Source organism: Boleophthalmus pectinirostris, unplaced genomic scaffold, assembly GCF_026225935.1.
Source record: "Boleophthalmus pectinirostris isolate CB_2022bp ecotype Guang Dong unplaced genomic scaffold, ASM2622593v1 HiC_scaffold_19, whole genome shotgun sequence".
In the NCBI taxonomy this organism is placed as follows: Eukaryota; Metazoa; Chordata; class Actinopteri; order Gobiiformes; family Gobiidae; genus Boleophthalmus; species Boleophthalmus pectinirostris.
In genome coordinates, this window is record NW_026571140.1 from 12911221 (window position 1) to 12928619 (window position 17399).

Sequence of the window (17399 nt, forward strand, 5' to 3'; positions counted from 1 at the left end):
ACTAAAGGTCACAGGTAGGCAGACTAATAATAAAGGCTTACTCAAACATGTGTTAATGAAATAAAACACAACTCCAGGTCTGTTTTTGAGGAGATAACAGCATTATAAAATAGTTTAAATCTCACAAGGGTCAATCTTGATTAATATAGGACCTTTAACAGAAGACAGAAATATGAGCTGCTAATCAAAAATAAGAATCCTGCATTTTAGATGCTGCTTGTAGTGGTAAAAACTACAGGGTGAGCATGTAAAGACCAAATATTTTGTTGTTTACAGAGGAAATTATGTTACTTCAATAATTACAGTGTTGGCGGCTTGTTAATTGTGTCCATTCAAATTATGTTTTTGATTTGATGTTGCACTTCTAATTGTAGGTTTTAAGTTTGGAGACCTGCTGCTACATCTTACACAATAGTTTTGCTTATTAGGATAATTATGGATGAAAAGAAAACAAACAGTCTTTGTTTCCTTTGTATTTTACATAAAGCATTCCCCTGTTGTTTGTTTAATCTTGATACAATGTCCACATGTATTTTGATAAAGGCTCCTCTGGTGATCTTAAGTTCCCCACAGAGGGTTGGCATTTGCCTGCTGTGGTCTCAGAATGAGCTCTCAGATCCTTTCAAGGCTTCCCAATTAGTCAGAGTGCAGTGAAAAGGTCAACGCTTTACTCCTATAGGGCCTATATATAGACACTAGATTAGTAAAAATGTAGGCAGCCTGACAAATATATGCTTTTTCAAGGCTTTTTCAAGGCTTTTTCAAGGCTTTTTCAAGGCTTTTTCAAGGAATCAAATAATGGAATTGGGAGTTATAGGACAGAGGTGTTGCTGTGCCCATAAAGACGCAAGTAAGGGAAAATATTTGTGATAGTGAAAGGGATTTATAATTTTACAACAGTTATTTTTTGTATTATTATTATAGGAAAATAATGTCCTTGCATGTAATTTGTGATACATTTCTGTTTGTTTTACTTTTATTAATCTTAACTTCCACTTGACTGGTGTAATCTCATTGTCATCCCTCAGTATGAAGCGGTTCACCTTTCGCGGTCTCGCTGTTTTGCAGATTTTTTTTTTTTTTTGTACAATTTTGCATGCTTTCTTTTTTTTTTTTTTTTTTTTAACAGCATATGAACGCGCATTGTGTTCCTCCCCCTGCGTCCTGATTGGCTAAGGGACTGTAGACCATTGTCAATCAGTCTCCTCCGTGCCGTATAGAATGTGTTCAGTTTGACAAATTTACATAAATGTTCGATCTCTAGCAGTGTGATTCCGAATAGAAGTGCTGTATTTTTGCAAGTTTTGCCCAACAAAACCCATAATGTCGACGAAATGTTCTGCACCGACAAAGGCTCCTGCGGTTACACCCAAAAGACAGAGGAAGATACTAAACATCGCACAAAAAGCTGGATTTCTGGACATGCTGAAGGAAGGCAGAAGTTACACAGCTTCGGTTCGTTACATAAAGAAGGAGGAAAATGACGAGGAAGGATGACAACAGCTATAAATTTAAAGAAGGATGCAAAAGGAATTGTAACTGTCATGTCTAAGAAAAGTGTACAAAGTGTGTGGTGAGAGGTTTTACAGCCTTAAAACAGATATAATAATTGTAAAAAATAAAGCTATTGCGGGTTATTTTTCCAACGTAACCCCCACGATAAACAAGGGACTACTGTATTTGATATTTACAATCGGGTACCCTTCCCTAACAAGATACTACTAGCAGTAATAACAAGAAAAACAAATAAAAACCTTACATATGCACTTTAAAGGCGCCATATCACGGTATTTTCTGATTTTCTGATTAGAATGTTTGTTCATCACAAACGTCAGGTGCCATTAAGTGCTCGACAGTGTTTTTAAACTCCAACAGCCTTCACTAGAATTATTACCTCCGCCAAGGAGGTTATGTTTTTGCCGGCGTTTGTCTGTTTGTTTGTTTGTTGTTTGTTGTTTGTTTGTTTGTTTGTCTGTTAGCAACATAACTCAAAAAGTTATGGACCGATTTTGATGAAATTTTCAGGATTTGTTGGAAATGTGAAAAGGAAGAATTTCATTTTGGGGGTGATCCGGAAGAAATCCTGGATTCTGGATCACTTTGAAATTTTAGTTAACATTGTGGTAAATGGGGCCAAAAATTTTGTTTCTCAATATCTCGGTTAATTATTGACCAAACCCCATGAAATTTGACTCAGGGATGGACAATGGGATCCTCTTTCATATTCCAAAGGCTGATCCAGGATCTGATCCAGAAGACTGATTTTATCGCAATTTATATAAAAAATGGGGGTAGTCCTTGGCGGAGGTCTGCGCTCTCTGAGTGCTTTTCTAGTTTGGATTGTTTTAGACCTCTGATCTATTCTCTACTGAACTAAAAGTAAACGGTAACTTGAAAACTACCGATTCATGACATCACAAGAGCATTTTGAGCTTTGGAGATGTAGAAACACAGGAGATGTATTAAAGCAGGATTACTCAAACCTGTGTGAACGTGTGAATGAAACAAAACACAACTCAAGGTTTGTTTTTTAGGAGGTAAAAACATTCTGACATGACTAAAAGCTCACGAGAGTCAATTTTGCGTAATAGAGGACCTGTAAATCTAAAACTTGAATACTGTTTCTTGCCCACTGTACCTTCGTCCCCGTCATTGGCGCTGACAGTGAGCACGGCGAAGCCCACATCTGCGTCCTCGTCCACATCCACTTCGTAGGAGGCTTGAGCGAATGCCGGCTTGTTGTCATTCACGTCGCTGATGAAGATACGAACATATGCAGTGTCTGACAGGGAACAAAACACAAAACAAGAGAGACAAGAGCGAGAGGTGAGAAGAAACAACGCTACTGCTCCGATTCTGTCACTGCCCACATCTGTCTGCACCTTTAAGGAAGACTGGAGTACTTCACTGTCTCACACAAACATCTACTCAGCTTGATTTAGACACTCGGAGAATGGCGTTATACTTGATGCTAATTTTGATATTACTTTTTTTTTTTCCTCATGCTTTTGAGCAAATACACTACCAGTCAAAAGTTTGGATGCACATTCTCATTCATTATTTTTTCTCTTAATGTTTACCACTTTCTACTTTCTGATACATATGGAAGACATCAAATAAATCATGCACAATGTATGGAATAACTGATCTAAATATATTTTTTATATATAATTTATATTCAAATCCTCATAGCAACCACCTTTTGATTTGTCGACAGCTCTGCAAACCCTTGGTCTTCTCTCAGTGTGCTTCAGAAGACCTGAAATGGCTGGTAGTGTTTGTCTCGCCTCAATACAGATCCACTGTATCAGCTGCGTGCTGTCTTCATCTAATTATAAAGCATCTGATAATCAGGAAGAACGCTCATGCATGCTAGTACGTCAGCTTTATTGTCACTGGACTTTTAAACTCATCAGTGACGTAAGTGAGGAGTAACTTGGGACTACTGCAAACCATTCAAATTTAAAAAGTTCTGCAGATTGATTATCGCTTTTATTGCAATAATTTGTTTGAGTATCGAGTATTGTATTGAATCGTGAGGGACTCTGCGATTCCCAGCCATGATAATAACATGATAAAACTTCAGTAACATATTATAAAACCTTTAACACTGATAGTATTGATGCAAATAGATCAAATATAGACAGACATAGAAAACAAAACAAAATGTGACGCTTTTGTCTTTTTTTCTTTGTCACTGCAAATGTTATCATCAAATCCAGCTGTTTTGTTTTATCTTGTGCATTCATCTGCCAGCTGCGGATGAAGCGCCTCCAGGGTTAACAGGGCACGCCTGTTGGAGCAACCCAACAAACTATGTCTCTCTTTGATATCGCTATCAAAATGAACATAATTTATAAAAGCTTGCTGGAAGATAAGTGAATGATTAAAGGCAGGGTGGATGAGATGGTATAGAGTACATGGCATCTGAAGTGTTCCTTGGAGCTAAAAGGAGAAAGCCTATAATGCTTGGTTACAATTAGAGAAAGAAGCATGAAAAATACTTCTACAAAGGCAATTCAGTTGAATCAAAGCAACATAAATTCCCAGTGCAAAAGAAATACATGAAAATCACACCTATCCGTGCATTGCCAATTAGCTATGAAGAAACAGTACAGCTGGTGTGGTACCCATGAGTTTTTCAGGTTTCGTTTTACAGAAACTGTTAACAGTTTGTGAATCGCCTCAAAATAGAGGCAAATGTGACAATATATGGTCATAAACTAAAAATGTATGCAGTTTTTATTCTGGTAGTATGCTTACCAATTACAGATCTTAAATACCATCCTTGAGCATTTGCATTGTGACATAGTGGCCCATGTGAATGTGAAAGTGACTAAAGGTGGTGGGTGACCTGGCCAGCAAAAAACACACATTAACCTGTGACTTCTCACTAACCTGGACCTGCCTGGAGCCTCACCTGCTAACCTGTGTCATGACTCTTCAGCATTCAGTTTTGTTCGCCTATATCTGGTTTGGCAATATGTATCTCTTAATGTGTTTGATTCTACTATACTGCAATCCCAGACAAAATGTACTGCACAACCCCAGCAGAAAGGAAAGTGACCTGTACATTAGTTACCTTTCATCCCAAACAATGGGCCTCATTCATGAATCTTTTGTAGCTACAAAAATGTTTGTAGCTTCCCTTTTAAGAAGATTCTGAGAGAACTGTCCAGATTCACTGGTGCATAGGTGCATAGAGTGCTCTCTGGTCATGGGGTGGAGGGAGGATGGTGTGGAGGGTGATGGTGATGGGGGGGGGGTTGAGTCCAGCGTGATGGCCAGGCACATATGGAGAGCACTGAGGCTGGGACAAACTGAGACCCACTGCAGCCTGTATAAAGTCTGTTAGAACCAACAGACACATACTCCTCATAAATATGATTGGATCACATAATAATATGTTTACAGGAAATAATTTAAGAATTTTTTGTTCCATTATCAGAGTAATAATATTCTAAAACAGTAGAATTTTTGTTCTTAGAAGTGCTCCTCAGAGGATTTGTTATTCCAGAAGAACATTTGCAGTTAAAGTTTTGTGAATGCCAAAAATGTCCGTCAGAAGGCCTTAAGTACAAATTTGTTCATGAGAATGCTTCATGAATGAGGTCCACTGATTCATGAGCTATGTCATCATTAATTAGTTCATGTAACCAACTGAAGATCTACCACTTCAAAGCAGAAGTCAATAAACACTTACACTAATGATGTTGGACTATTTTAGAATTTCTGAAAATGCTTCTGTCTCTTATCAGGCAGAGTAAGAATGTAAGAATGAAAAAATACTCTATTCCACTAAACTAAAGTTGTGCAATATGATTGTAATATTGTAATGGTGATATTCAGCCAAATCCAGGACCATCTCCGCCACAGTGCTTACCCACCGCCACAGATTTCAAAGGCAGAGCTGGCCTGGGCTTCATACATTTAAATGTTAGAAGCAAAGTCCCTAAAATGGGCATGATCAAAGTCTGGGCAAATATCACAAATGCAGATGCAATGGTCTTATCTAAAACATGTCTTTAAAAAAATAAAATAAATCAATTGCGATTGAAGGCTATAACGTTTTTTGATCTGATCAGGCTGGGAAAGGAGATTTGAATTTATGTAAAATCAAGATTCAGTTGTTCTTTAATGATGTCAGTGTCTAAACCTAAACAATTGGAACTTTTAGTACTGAAAATGAAAATTTCAAAGGAGTCTCAACTCACTGCAGCCGACTGTTATAGGCCCCCTGGTGCCTCAAAGGATGCGCTCCAATCTATTTCTGACATTCTACATGAAATAAATGTCTCAGAATTCATTCTAATGGGTGATATAAATTTGGATTGGCTCTCGGAAAACTCGGCAGTCTAAAAAATATATGTGATACTTTGAACCTGGTACAACTCATAAATGGTCCAACCAGATTAAATCCCAAAGCGCATCATAAATAAGATGACATTTTGTGTAATGACGTCAGTGATCATTGTGTAATCTTCTGTGTTAGAAATACCAAATTATCCACTTAATTTATAAAAGGCATTTTAAGAATTTTGATCAAGCTTTTTTAAAGGATCTCCACCAAAGTGAATTAACAAGAGTCGCCTGATGTCGAATAGGCATGGAAATATTTTCATTCAATCTTTCTTTCTAGTATTAACAATCCCTGGTTTTCAGGGAACCTCAAAGAACGAATCCATTTAAGAAACAAATTGGACAGCATTCCGAAAATCAAGAAATAAATGTACGCTATTGCTCCATAAATCTAAATCCAATTTTTTTGTCAATTCCTTTACAGAAAATTTAAACAATCTATCCAAGTTCTGGAAAACAGTTCAATCTCTGAACTGGTGCACATACAGCCTCAACACTTCCTGAACAAATGATTGTTGGTACAGAGGAAATTAACGATAAAAAAGTCATGGTTAGTCTGTAGGTTTAGCTGGCTCTACGCCTGAAAGCCAAAAGTGGATACAGAGGTGTTTGATATTAAGCTGGTCCCTGTTCAACGAGTCACTGAAAGAGTTCAATCTTATAAATATTTGGGGTTATGAATGATCATCTTACATTTAAAGTTCATATAAAAACCCTAATCAAAAAAGATTGTTTCCTCTTTTAGACCTTTTTTTTTCAGTGCTAAGAAAAAACTGGTGGAAGTAACTTTTGTTTCTGTTCTGGAGTATATTGATTCCTTGTATATGCATGCTTCCCCAAACTGGACTCTGTCTATCATGCATCACTGAGGTTTATCACCAGTGCTAATCCTCTCACTCACCACTGCACTCTTTATGGCTTAGCTGGCTGGACATTGCTAACAATTAGCAGAAAATAGCATTGGCTAATATTTATTTCCAAGGCCATACTGAGGGAAACTTCCCGGGAACCTTCCCAGGTAATCTCTTTCATATCAGTTCAGGTAGTTACCGGCTTCGCTCCTGCACACAGTTACTCTTCACTGTGCCTCGGTGCCTCACTGAGCTGGGAAAATCTGCTTTTTCCTACGCAGCACCATGATCTTGGAATCATTTACAGAAATATCTTAAATTGGAATCTATGGTATCACTTGATAAGTTCAAGAAAATTGTAAAAAAAAAATGTGGTGACCGAGACATGTGTATGTTTGTGATTTTACTGTTTTGGATTGATTGTGCTGGCTGCTACCTTGGCCAGATCTCTTGAAAAAGAAAAAGGTAAAATGTGAAGGTAATATCCATGTCCGAACAGCCCCACAGTGGACAGTTTTAAGTTTCGACATAAGATCCACTTTTATTCTCTGGCTTTTAACACCGTGTGAGTTGTGTGGTCCTCTGTGTTATTTATTTATTTACTTATTTATTTACTTATTTGTGTATGTTTTTATGTATTTATGTATTTATTAATAATATAATAATATAATATAATAATAATAATAATAATAATAATAATAATAATAATAATATTATTATTATTATTATTATTATTATTATTATTATTATTATTATTATATATTCATTTTTAATGTATTTTTATTGGTTTTATTTATTTATTGCTATTCTATGGTTTTGCTCTTATTTTATTTTACTGGTTTTATTATTTGAAGACTAGTATGATTATTTTACTAGTTTATTTTATCATTTTATTATTGTTGTTATTATTATGTACGTGTGCAGCACTTTGGAAACTGTTTGCGAAATGTGCTATAGAAATAAAGTGGACTGGATTGGACTGGAATAAAAAATAAAATAAAATAAAGCTGCAGGAGTGGAGTGAAGGAGTAATGACTACACAGAGAGATGCTTTTAGAAGGTAGTCAAGCTCATAAAGCTTCTATCCACATTTAAATTTGGTGTATCACTCATTCTGTGTCAATGTGTCATCCTACTGCTGTAACCTGCACCCACCTTTCCAACCACTTCCATCCACACAAAAATATTCACACATGTGGGTGTAGTGTCTTGCTCAAGCACACTGTGGGTGAGATCACATTTCCAACACTGGAGTTTGCGGGTAAGAGCTGTACCACTGTGCCACTGCCGCTCCGAGATAAGAGCTTAATGAACATTGTCACCATAAATGATGAATTCTCTGGGGCCTTGCTGGTTTGTGATCTGCTTAATATCATAACTGCTGCTTACCCTGACAGAGATATCCTAATCTTTCAACCCTGGAGAAAGGTTGATGTGTTAATAATCAAAATCCTATTTATTAAAATGATATGCGGCTCTGTCTTGCTGTTTCCTCAACCCCAAGTCTCCAGCCGCCCATCTGTTTGAACATCTGCTCGCTGTTCTACCACTGGAGCATGTATGCATTTCATCTGGCAGCAAATAAGACAGAATGGAGGAATAGATATGGAGGAAAAGACAGGGGCAAGGGAGAGCGGGCAGAAAGAGAAGGATGGCTTTCTTTTATTTCATTGGGGGAGAGATGAGCAGATGTGCGGAAGAGGCAGAGAGCAGGAATTATGGCTCCTTTCACTGGAGTTTGGAGGTCTTAAATAAAGTTTATAGAGCTGCTGTCTGAGGCGTCTTCCACTTTGGGCCAGTGCAATAGCATGGACCATTAGTTTGGAAATAAAAGAGTGATGTAGCGAGAAACATATACAGGACAAGAGGTTTCAACATTGACACAGTATCATATCCTATAGACAATAAAACTACATCATGAAGTTGTGAAATAACTATACTGCAGCAAAGTGTTTTGTTGTAGTAAATAATTCAATAGCAAATTTAGAATCATCAAAACACTTAAACATTGGTGAAAAAGAAAGGGCTGCGTGGCATTTTATTCTATTTTTAGCTCCAATATGTAATTTTTTATTTTTTTTTTTTACCAGTTTTTCATTATTGTTCAGTTTACTGAGCTGAAAAACCTAAAAAAAAAAAAAAACATTTTAGTTTGAGTGTGTTGTTTTTTTTTTTTTTTTTTGGCTATAATATTCCGGTGTATTAAAACATATCACCGTGGGGAATGTTCCAAAGTCTGGTGTTAACTTTCTACTTCCATGGACTCGCGCAGTCGATTTTCCACCACTAAAACGTTACAAACTGGGGCTTTAAACCTCTAAACCACCATTTTTGTGCAAAGTTTAACTGTGAACTGATTTAACTGAAAATGCAATTTCTGAAGAAAAAAAAAAAAAATTGGAATATGCACTCGGTTACTGACTACAGGTTCAGTTATGAGTATTTGACATCATCTATTTCTGCTTTTATTAGTGTCTCCCCCGGCTTGTTGAGCTATTATAAAGAAAATTAAAAGCATGCATGTCACAGCTATGAAACACACATCACCATGACAACGGAAACAACATAAAGCTTGTTTTTGCCTAACTACAAATCCCTGACATTTCTGTTACTACATGGCACATTCTTTGTGCAGTTAATTTAAAAAAAAAAAAAATAAAATTATATATATATATATGCTTTTTAAAAATGTTTTAAAAGCATATTTTTATCAAACCAGTTTTGTTTTTTTTTGTTTTTTTAAATCAGTTTTATTAATGTGTGCCTAAGTATAGGCCTGCTACAAAAATAAGACCAAACAATGAGATAGACATCTCCTAGGCAATATAAGTTAGATATATCAAGATCATTTTACACTTTTAAGCATATCACCTATCAGCTTTAAATCTCCAGAACAGGCTGATATTTTGTTATGACCAGTCTGTTGCGTAAAGAATAGATAATTGAGATAATTGCACAAAATGTGACTACACTGCCTTCTCATAGGTTTGTGGGTGAGTTTAGCAAATTTAAATTACATAATTTGATCTACGGACAGACTCTGGAAGTCTTTTGTACCACATGCCATACAACTGTACAATGCTTTACTAAATTGATGTTGTGTATTATATTGTATTATGTATATGTACTGTATTATGTATTGTATGCTGCCTGAAAAAACAAATGTCCTTTGGGATAATAAAGTATCTATCCAATCTAATCCGTCTAATCTTAAAAAAATAAAAAAAATCAGCCAATCATCATGTCAGCCCTATAATATCAGCAAAGCTTATTGGCCATATTTTTTCTCCTAAAAATCAGTTGATGTCTACATTAGAAGACCCTAACCTGATTTCAAACCATCAGGAACATTGTACACCCATTTAGTCTTTCTGCCACTGTGATACTGCACCATGACAAAGCAACTGTCCAGGGTAGTGTCATGCTGTTGTTTCCTTAGTTCTTGGAGAATGAAGTGTCTGGGACAGGGTCAGGCAGTTAGTTTCCCATAATTATTTGTAAAAATGTGTCTGCTTGGTGCTGTCATTAGCTTTTTTATTAGTTATTACCTGAGAAAATGTCATGTAAAATGAAAAGATTAGATTTTACAGTCTCATTTGTTCTTCTTATTTAGGATATTTTACCTTAGAATAAAATAGTAAAGCACATTTATCTTGACAAGACTATATAAAATTAGGTACAGGCCTTTTCAACCAGGTCTAAACTTGACTATATCAGGACATAAACCATTAAACCAAAACTTGAATATGGAACCTACCAGAGTTGGGTTGTCCATGTTTTCCCGGCCGTGCAGACTCGTACCCATCCATGGACTGAACCTCCAGCAGGTAGGAGCTTTTGGTTTCCCGGTCAAACACTGTCTTTGTGTGGATGTATCCCAGCTCCGGATCAATTCGAAAATACTGATAGTCCCCACTGCGATCCTCCAAGAGAGAGTAGGAAATCTGCAACGATGGAGATAAAAAAAATTAATTATTCAGTGCACTAGAGTAACTATTGTGCAGGCTTTCTCTGACAGCACTGTGTACCTTGCCGTTTTGGCCCAAGTCGAGGTCATTGGCTGAGACTTGGAAAACCATGGTCCCTGCTTCAGCGCCCTCAGTGACAGAAGCCTCATAAATGGAGGAAGTGAAGAATGGCACGTTGTCATTTACGTCTACAACGAAGCAAGGTCAGAGATTTTATTAGCACAGAATTCCACTGGAAAATAATATATTCAAACTCAAAGACAAGCCTTTCAATATCAGATGCAGCAGTTGTTGCATTAGAAATACGGCACTCAAATGTTATAATTACAGATGCATGAGATAATATTTTCTGGTGGCGAGGGGCCTGCTACTTGCTTGTCTCTCTAGTGATGTTTTGGCTTTGCCTAGAATGTTCCATCGCATGGCATGAAACTTATATTTTTCAAGTACAAGCATTGTTTATTTATTGCTGAACCTTTAAATATATGCATTCTTACTATGAATAGGGCTTGCCTCGGCACAGACCTAGCGTGTAACTTTACTTGGTGCTGGTTTTATAGAGATATACAGGCCCACATAAAAAGACAAAAAAGAAAACCTGGGAGACACCACATGCTGCCCATAACTACTAATTAGTTGAGACCAACGGCACTAAACACCAACCAAGTAAAACATTGTAAAGCTATTCTGCTTCCCAATGATTAATTTTAATGTTGCTGGTAAAACCAACACTTTTTAGTGCATATTTATTCTGCAAAGTTTCTGAAAGAGACAAATTAGGCTAGCTATAATAAATATGGGAACACTAGAAACACATTTTGCTGGAAAAATCTGATCTTCGCTATGCTCTGAACTGACCCACTGGCTTTGCTCCTTTAACAATTTGTTCCATAAACTATAATATTACTTTCTGCACTTTCCCAAAAAATGTAATTCTTTTCGGCAGTTATCACCTGCAACAGCTTGACTCCATCGGTCAGTTGTTTTCATCTAGCATTTGTCGGCAGTTATAAAAATCAGACAATGAACCAGTGTGCCTCGAAATAACAAGACAAAATGTACCCAGACATCCAATCACTGAACACCGCCGCATAACACCTTTGATTTAAGGCTAAAGGAATTGCGTAAATGGCCTTAATAGAGCAATCTACGTTATATATCCGATAATGCGACCATGATTTTGCAGTCAAAGTGGTTTGGTAAAATGTGTAGTAATTGTTTCTTGTAGGATTAAGAGTCATTTAATGTCAGCCTCTGTGAGAGGAGTAAGGGATTAAACGCAATACAGCCTGGTGCTTGTATGGTGAGCAGAATTAGTTTTGCACAGTAGGGTCAAAGGCTTACCAACACTACATTAAGCAGCAATGATGGAGATGCAAGCCTAGTTACCCAGGGCATTAACTGCGATGGAGCAATGCCGCACCGGGGTTGTCAAATTTATTCAGCCTTGGAATGGCAAAGAAAATGAGTTCACAGGACTAGCTTTCCAGTGCCAAAGAAGTGGGTCGGTGAGGTTAAGGATATACGTTGCACTCTTGAGCTCATCACACTCGCAACAGCTGGTGGGCCCTGCAAATTATTTGGATTTGTGTGGCTTTGCAATCCAAGCTTTCAATGCCAAAATTAGAATGAGACGGGACTTAAGAGAGCACTCAATATCATCAACCGTCTGTTCAGCAAAATGCCCTTTCAGACACTATGTGTTGGCTACACTAAATTATGCACAGTTGTGTTCTTAGAAAGAAAAGAAGTAGTTGCACTGCACAGCCTGACTGTTTTTCTGCTTGAACAAGTATTTTGCCGTGAATGTTACCCCACTTATTCTCCCAGACTCAGCATGAAGATTTGAATCCTCCATGGTTTTATTCTGGTCTGTGTGGCTCTATGCTATATTAGGCATGTTTCAAGTACAGAGATTTTCAATTTATTTAGAATTTTCAGTTTCTAATACAATAAAAAGCTTTGTACAGTCCATTTCAGAGTGTGTTTCATACAAAAACTTCACAGAAAGTGAACAAACCTGTAACATTGACATAGACTATTGTGAAAGCTGCCAAAGGCACAGCGGCCACGTTCTGCGCTCGGACTCTCAACATGAAGTTCCTGGTGGTCTCATAGTCCAGAGGTTCTGCCACCAGGATCGAGGCAGAGCCATCCTCTCGGTTAGGGGTCAAGTAGAAGCGCACTGGCATGTTGGTTTCAGGTACCATTCCATCCTCCAGGTTGTAAGTGACTCTGGGATCACCCAGTGGTGAAGTGGCTTTGATTGTCTAAAAATAAGATCAAGTATGAGACATGTCTTACACACATTTTCTCTAGCTCAAATCTTTCACTTCAGAGTGTGCGCTCTAAAAAGGAGACTTGTTGCTTGTTTAAGTGGAATGTGTCATCCAGCTCATGCTAATGAAACAATAAAGGATACTGTGAGTAATCTTCAAACTGTTAGTTCAGCAAAGAAACCGTTGAAGCCCTATGGGATTGAACACAAACACACAAAGCTCTTTATTCTCTATCATGAGTAACCTAATTAAGAGGAAGCTATATCTGCTCAACTAGAACATGCCATATCCACCCAATTAAAATCAAAAATGCCATCTGAGAGATGATGCGGCTTGCCTATGGCTGACCCAGCTTTAGCAGCTCAACCTGCAGTGCAAAGCGGCTCGAATAATGAGACAGCCTATCAGGCATGCACAGTGTGCAAACACGCCTGGCGACTGTATGTGCTGATTTGGCCTGTATAAACCACACATTTCATGGTGGAGCTATTATATTCCACTGAGAGACACTGCATGTTTGCATAACAGACAAATCAACAATGAACTGCCATCTCCATTAATAAACTGTACTAGTGGGACCATACTCTTGCATCCTCTCTCCCTCGATAAGCATCTCACTAAACACACTTTGGCTTGTAAAGCACTCTCTTGTCTTTTCATTTCCATATTCTTGTTTAAAACACTAATTACCAAGTTTAATTGGTCTAATTACTTTCGAGATGTTTTCAGAAAACATTGATGAGTTTGGTAAATGTGTGTAACTAAGAATTTGCTGTATTCAGCTGGAATGTGAAAATCTATTTTATTAATCAAAACACACCTTCCTAACAATCCTCATTTTTGTCTATTTGTATTAATGGTGATTCACAAAGATACAAGTGAAGTTAAGTTAAGTAAGTTTTAGTAGAACCTCTTACACATAAACACATTAGAAGTTCAGTCAGCACAGATGTTTACTCATTTACACAGTTCGAACACCTATACCGACATTTCCTGTCTGTTTCTTGACCATGGTTCTGTTCCTTCTACATTATGTTTTGGAGTTGTATCTGGCCTACCACAACAGGTGTGTCTCGGACGGTGTTCTCAGGGATGACGACACTGTAGCTGTCCTTCTCCCACTGTGGAGGCTGGTTCTTCACATTTGTAATAGTCACGGCGAGTTCCACTGAGCTACTCCTATTCCCTCCATCTGTGGCCACAATCTCTCGAGTGATGTAAGTCCTCTGTGGAAGAAAGTTTTAAAAAGAGATCATTTAACTCCCTAATACTTGTAAACAGAAGAGATTAAAGAGAAGAGACAGGACACAGCCTAAATTTGCAAGGTTTGAGTGTTAAACATGAAACTAAACACTAAACACTAAACTCCTAGTATGTTTTTGATGAGGAAACAACATTAAAACAGAAATCAGAATATAGAGCAATATGGGCCCTTTAAATTCAATTGTCTTTGTTGAAATTAAAAACACAAGTTCATTGCTTTGACACAAGTGGTGTATTTGTGTAGGCTTGAGGTGTTACCCATTTTATAAAGTCATACTCATTAAAATAAGTTTTGTGTAAAGACACTGTTGAGAATACAAAACACTGGTGCAATGCCAAATGTTAGAGAACACTGCAAAGCGCAAAGGCATCTTTCTTGGCACCTACTTACAGTTGTTATTTTAAGCATGCTGTTTCCCAGCTGTGGAATAAAACTCATCAATTTTTCCATTACAAATAACAGGAAGTCTGTCCCCTGATTATACTCAGTTAAATGTGATGATGTAGTCTGCTTTTAAATAGAGAGAAATGACACTTGAGTCTTTGATTACCAAGTGAAGAAAAGATACAATTTCCAACAGAGTCTCCAGATTATTCTGACAGTAGCTCTTCAGGGCAAATTGCACATAACTAATAATGCATATAATGGAGGTGAAGTGCACAAGAATGCCAAGTATAGCAGTCCTCTCGCATTACAGCACATTTTCCTCTAATGGCAATCAAATATATATATATATTAAAAAGAACAAACAATAAGTGCTCTCGTGGTACATGAAATACTGTAGTCTTTTTTCTTGTTCATAGCTTCTTATATGCTCTTGTTCAGTCCTGTAATTATTCAGAAATGAAGAAGCTACTTGTATAAGTGAGGAATGGATGAGAGAAGAATTCAACCTTCTTTTGGTATAATTTTTCTGGAGGTGACACATTGTCTGCATGATTCCACAGAAATAGAAATTTAAAACTATACTTTGGAATATTCTCCATGGAGAGATAACTTTTATATCATACTGTGGAAGATTATAGCCAAAGGAACAACATTTCCATGGAACCAGCAGGAAGAGGCTCTCCTCCAGGCCAAATAAGAGTCAGGTTTGTGGAGATACAAGCTCAGTGTAATTCTAGGTCACATGTATTTCTATGTTTTTCACTGCAGTAAAAACACACACAAAAAAGCATGCTTTTATTTTAAAGTTATATTGCCATATAATCTTTTATATGTAGGCTATTTATTTTTGATCATATATTTGTTTATGTAGAAGATCATGTTTGTTCACCTGAGAGATGGGTTGGTTCACATAGACCCAGCCAGTGAGCGGGTTGACCCTGAGGTATTCCGGCTGCTCATTGGACATGGAGTAAGTGACCGCGGCATTGGTCCCAAAGTCATCATCATGTGCTGCCACTCGTAAGAAGCTGGTTCCAATCATGGTGTCCTCACGCAGAAAATCTGTGGACATTTACAAAAGGTGTTATACACTAACTTGGCTCACACAGACAGATATATGAAGCACTCTTAATTTTGTTCAACACATCTCACTGAAAGCAATCAGAAAATGCAAAACATCATGTCGATTATTTGAATCTGATTGGTCAACGCGTCATAACAGTGGGTCAACCCGAAAAATCTAACTTTTGTTATATGCAGATGAGAGAAAAGTACAGACATCTGCTCTGCACAAAGTGCTTACCTTCTACATGTTTTTCACAAACAAAATAATCTATATTAACACTAAATTAAGTGTTGCCATGTTTGTTTTGGTTATTTTCATTATAGTGGGTGCAGGCCAAGATGGATTCGTGTGAGTTTGTGAACTCACAAATGTCATGAGAATCCATCTTACTGTACAAGTTTACTTATTTACAGTGTGCACGTGTGTTATCTAGTGTCAGTCCTGTTGCATTAACTGTGTTGCCCTAACCTGTGTTGATATATTGTAAAAAGTAAATCTTGAGGTCAAAATTGTGATGGGCATCTGTAAAAAATAGATAGAAGAAAGAATCTGGCCTTTGCTGGGCCTTCACCGTGTGCAGTCTAAACTCTGGGTTCCCTATGCTATATTATACAGTGACGTGTTAACTAGTGTTGTGTTCTGGATTGTTTCTTCTGACCAATAAAAAGCACTTACACTCATAACGAATATTCTCAAACTTTGGGCTGTTGTCATTCTGGTCCAGGATAAGAATGTTGAGTTGGCAGATGCCGATCAGAGGATCTGCTGCCTGGTCTGTGGCTGTGACCGTGACGGCATACTCCCGCTGACGCTCACGGTCAAACTTTCGAGCAGTAACAATAACTCCTGTCATTTGAAGAAAAGTCACATAATCATTTACTTTAGTTCACAGTAAATGACATACATTACATACATACAATGGCATATACATTGAAAATCAAGGACAAGGACATTTTTCACACTAATGCCTGAAAAAATATTTAAAATATTTTGTTGTGGATTTTAATAACATTATTTGTGGACTTCAGTGTTACAATGTGTGTGCGTTTTGGCCTTCAGGGAAATTTAATTGGAGCCTGGAGCCCCCTGGCATATGCATAAACTGCTCAACCATAAGAACAATCACATTCAGGTATGCATAAAATGCTAAGGATTAGCATAAGTGAATCGATTACAGGACAAATAATAGGCCTATGTGCTCCAAAAAGTCCTTCAGGTACACAGTGTCTAAATGCCTGAAACTCTTTCTATGTATGGTTATAGTTGAGCTGCACTGAGCTTCCACTGTTTAGATTGTAACCACACAAAGTCGTCCAGTGGATTCAGTATGACTTTGACAGCACATTTAGGACTACAGCCATAGTTTTCATAATGCCTTGTACTATGCATACATAGTTTTGTTTTTACAATACACACACAGTAATTTGAATACAAACAGACTTCAAAAATACTAATGAAAAAATAATAATTGTAGCACCACAATAGTCTCACCTGTGTCTGGGTGAATGCTGAACGCCGGCACTGTGGAGTCCTTGTGCATGAAACCGTACGTGACTTTCCCGTTGGAACCCTCGTCCGCGTCTATGGCGTGGACTTGCAGGACAAACGTGCCCGCTGGCTGATTCTCCAGGACTGCGGTGGACTCCCTGTACAGCTGACACTGAGGGGGGACAAAGGACAGGTGCGGGACACTCATTTATTCATTCAGACAAGTATTTAATTAAG

The 17399-nt window shown here is 37.6% G+C and overlaps 1 protein-coding gene across 1 annotated transcript in view; it reads right to left on the reverse strand.

Annotated features, from left to right (window-relative positions):
• The window catches only part of si:ch211-186j3.6 (neural-cadherin), a 545061-nt gene that overhangs the window by 248379 nt on the left and 279283 nt on the right, over positions 1-17399 (reverse strand). The window contains 8 exon segments of the mRNA XM_055154596.1: positions 2639-2782; positions 10468-10654; positions 10739-10866; positions 12699-12948; positions 14016-14183; positions 15498-15670; positions 16350-16520; positions 17166-17334. Of these exon segments, the coding sequence (XP_055010571.1) occupies positions 2639-2782; positions 10468-10654; positions 10739-10866; positions 12699-12948; positions 14016-14183; positions 15498-15670; positions 16350-16520; positions 17166-17334 (1390 nt within the window).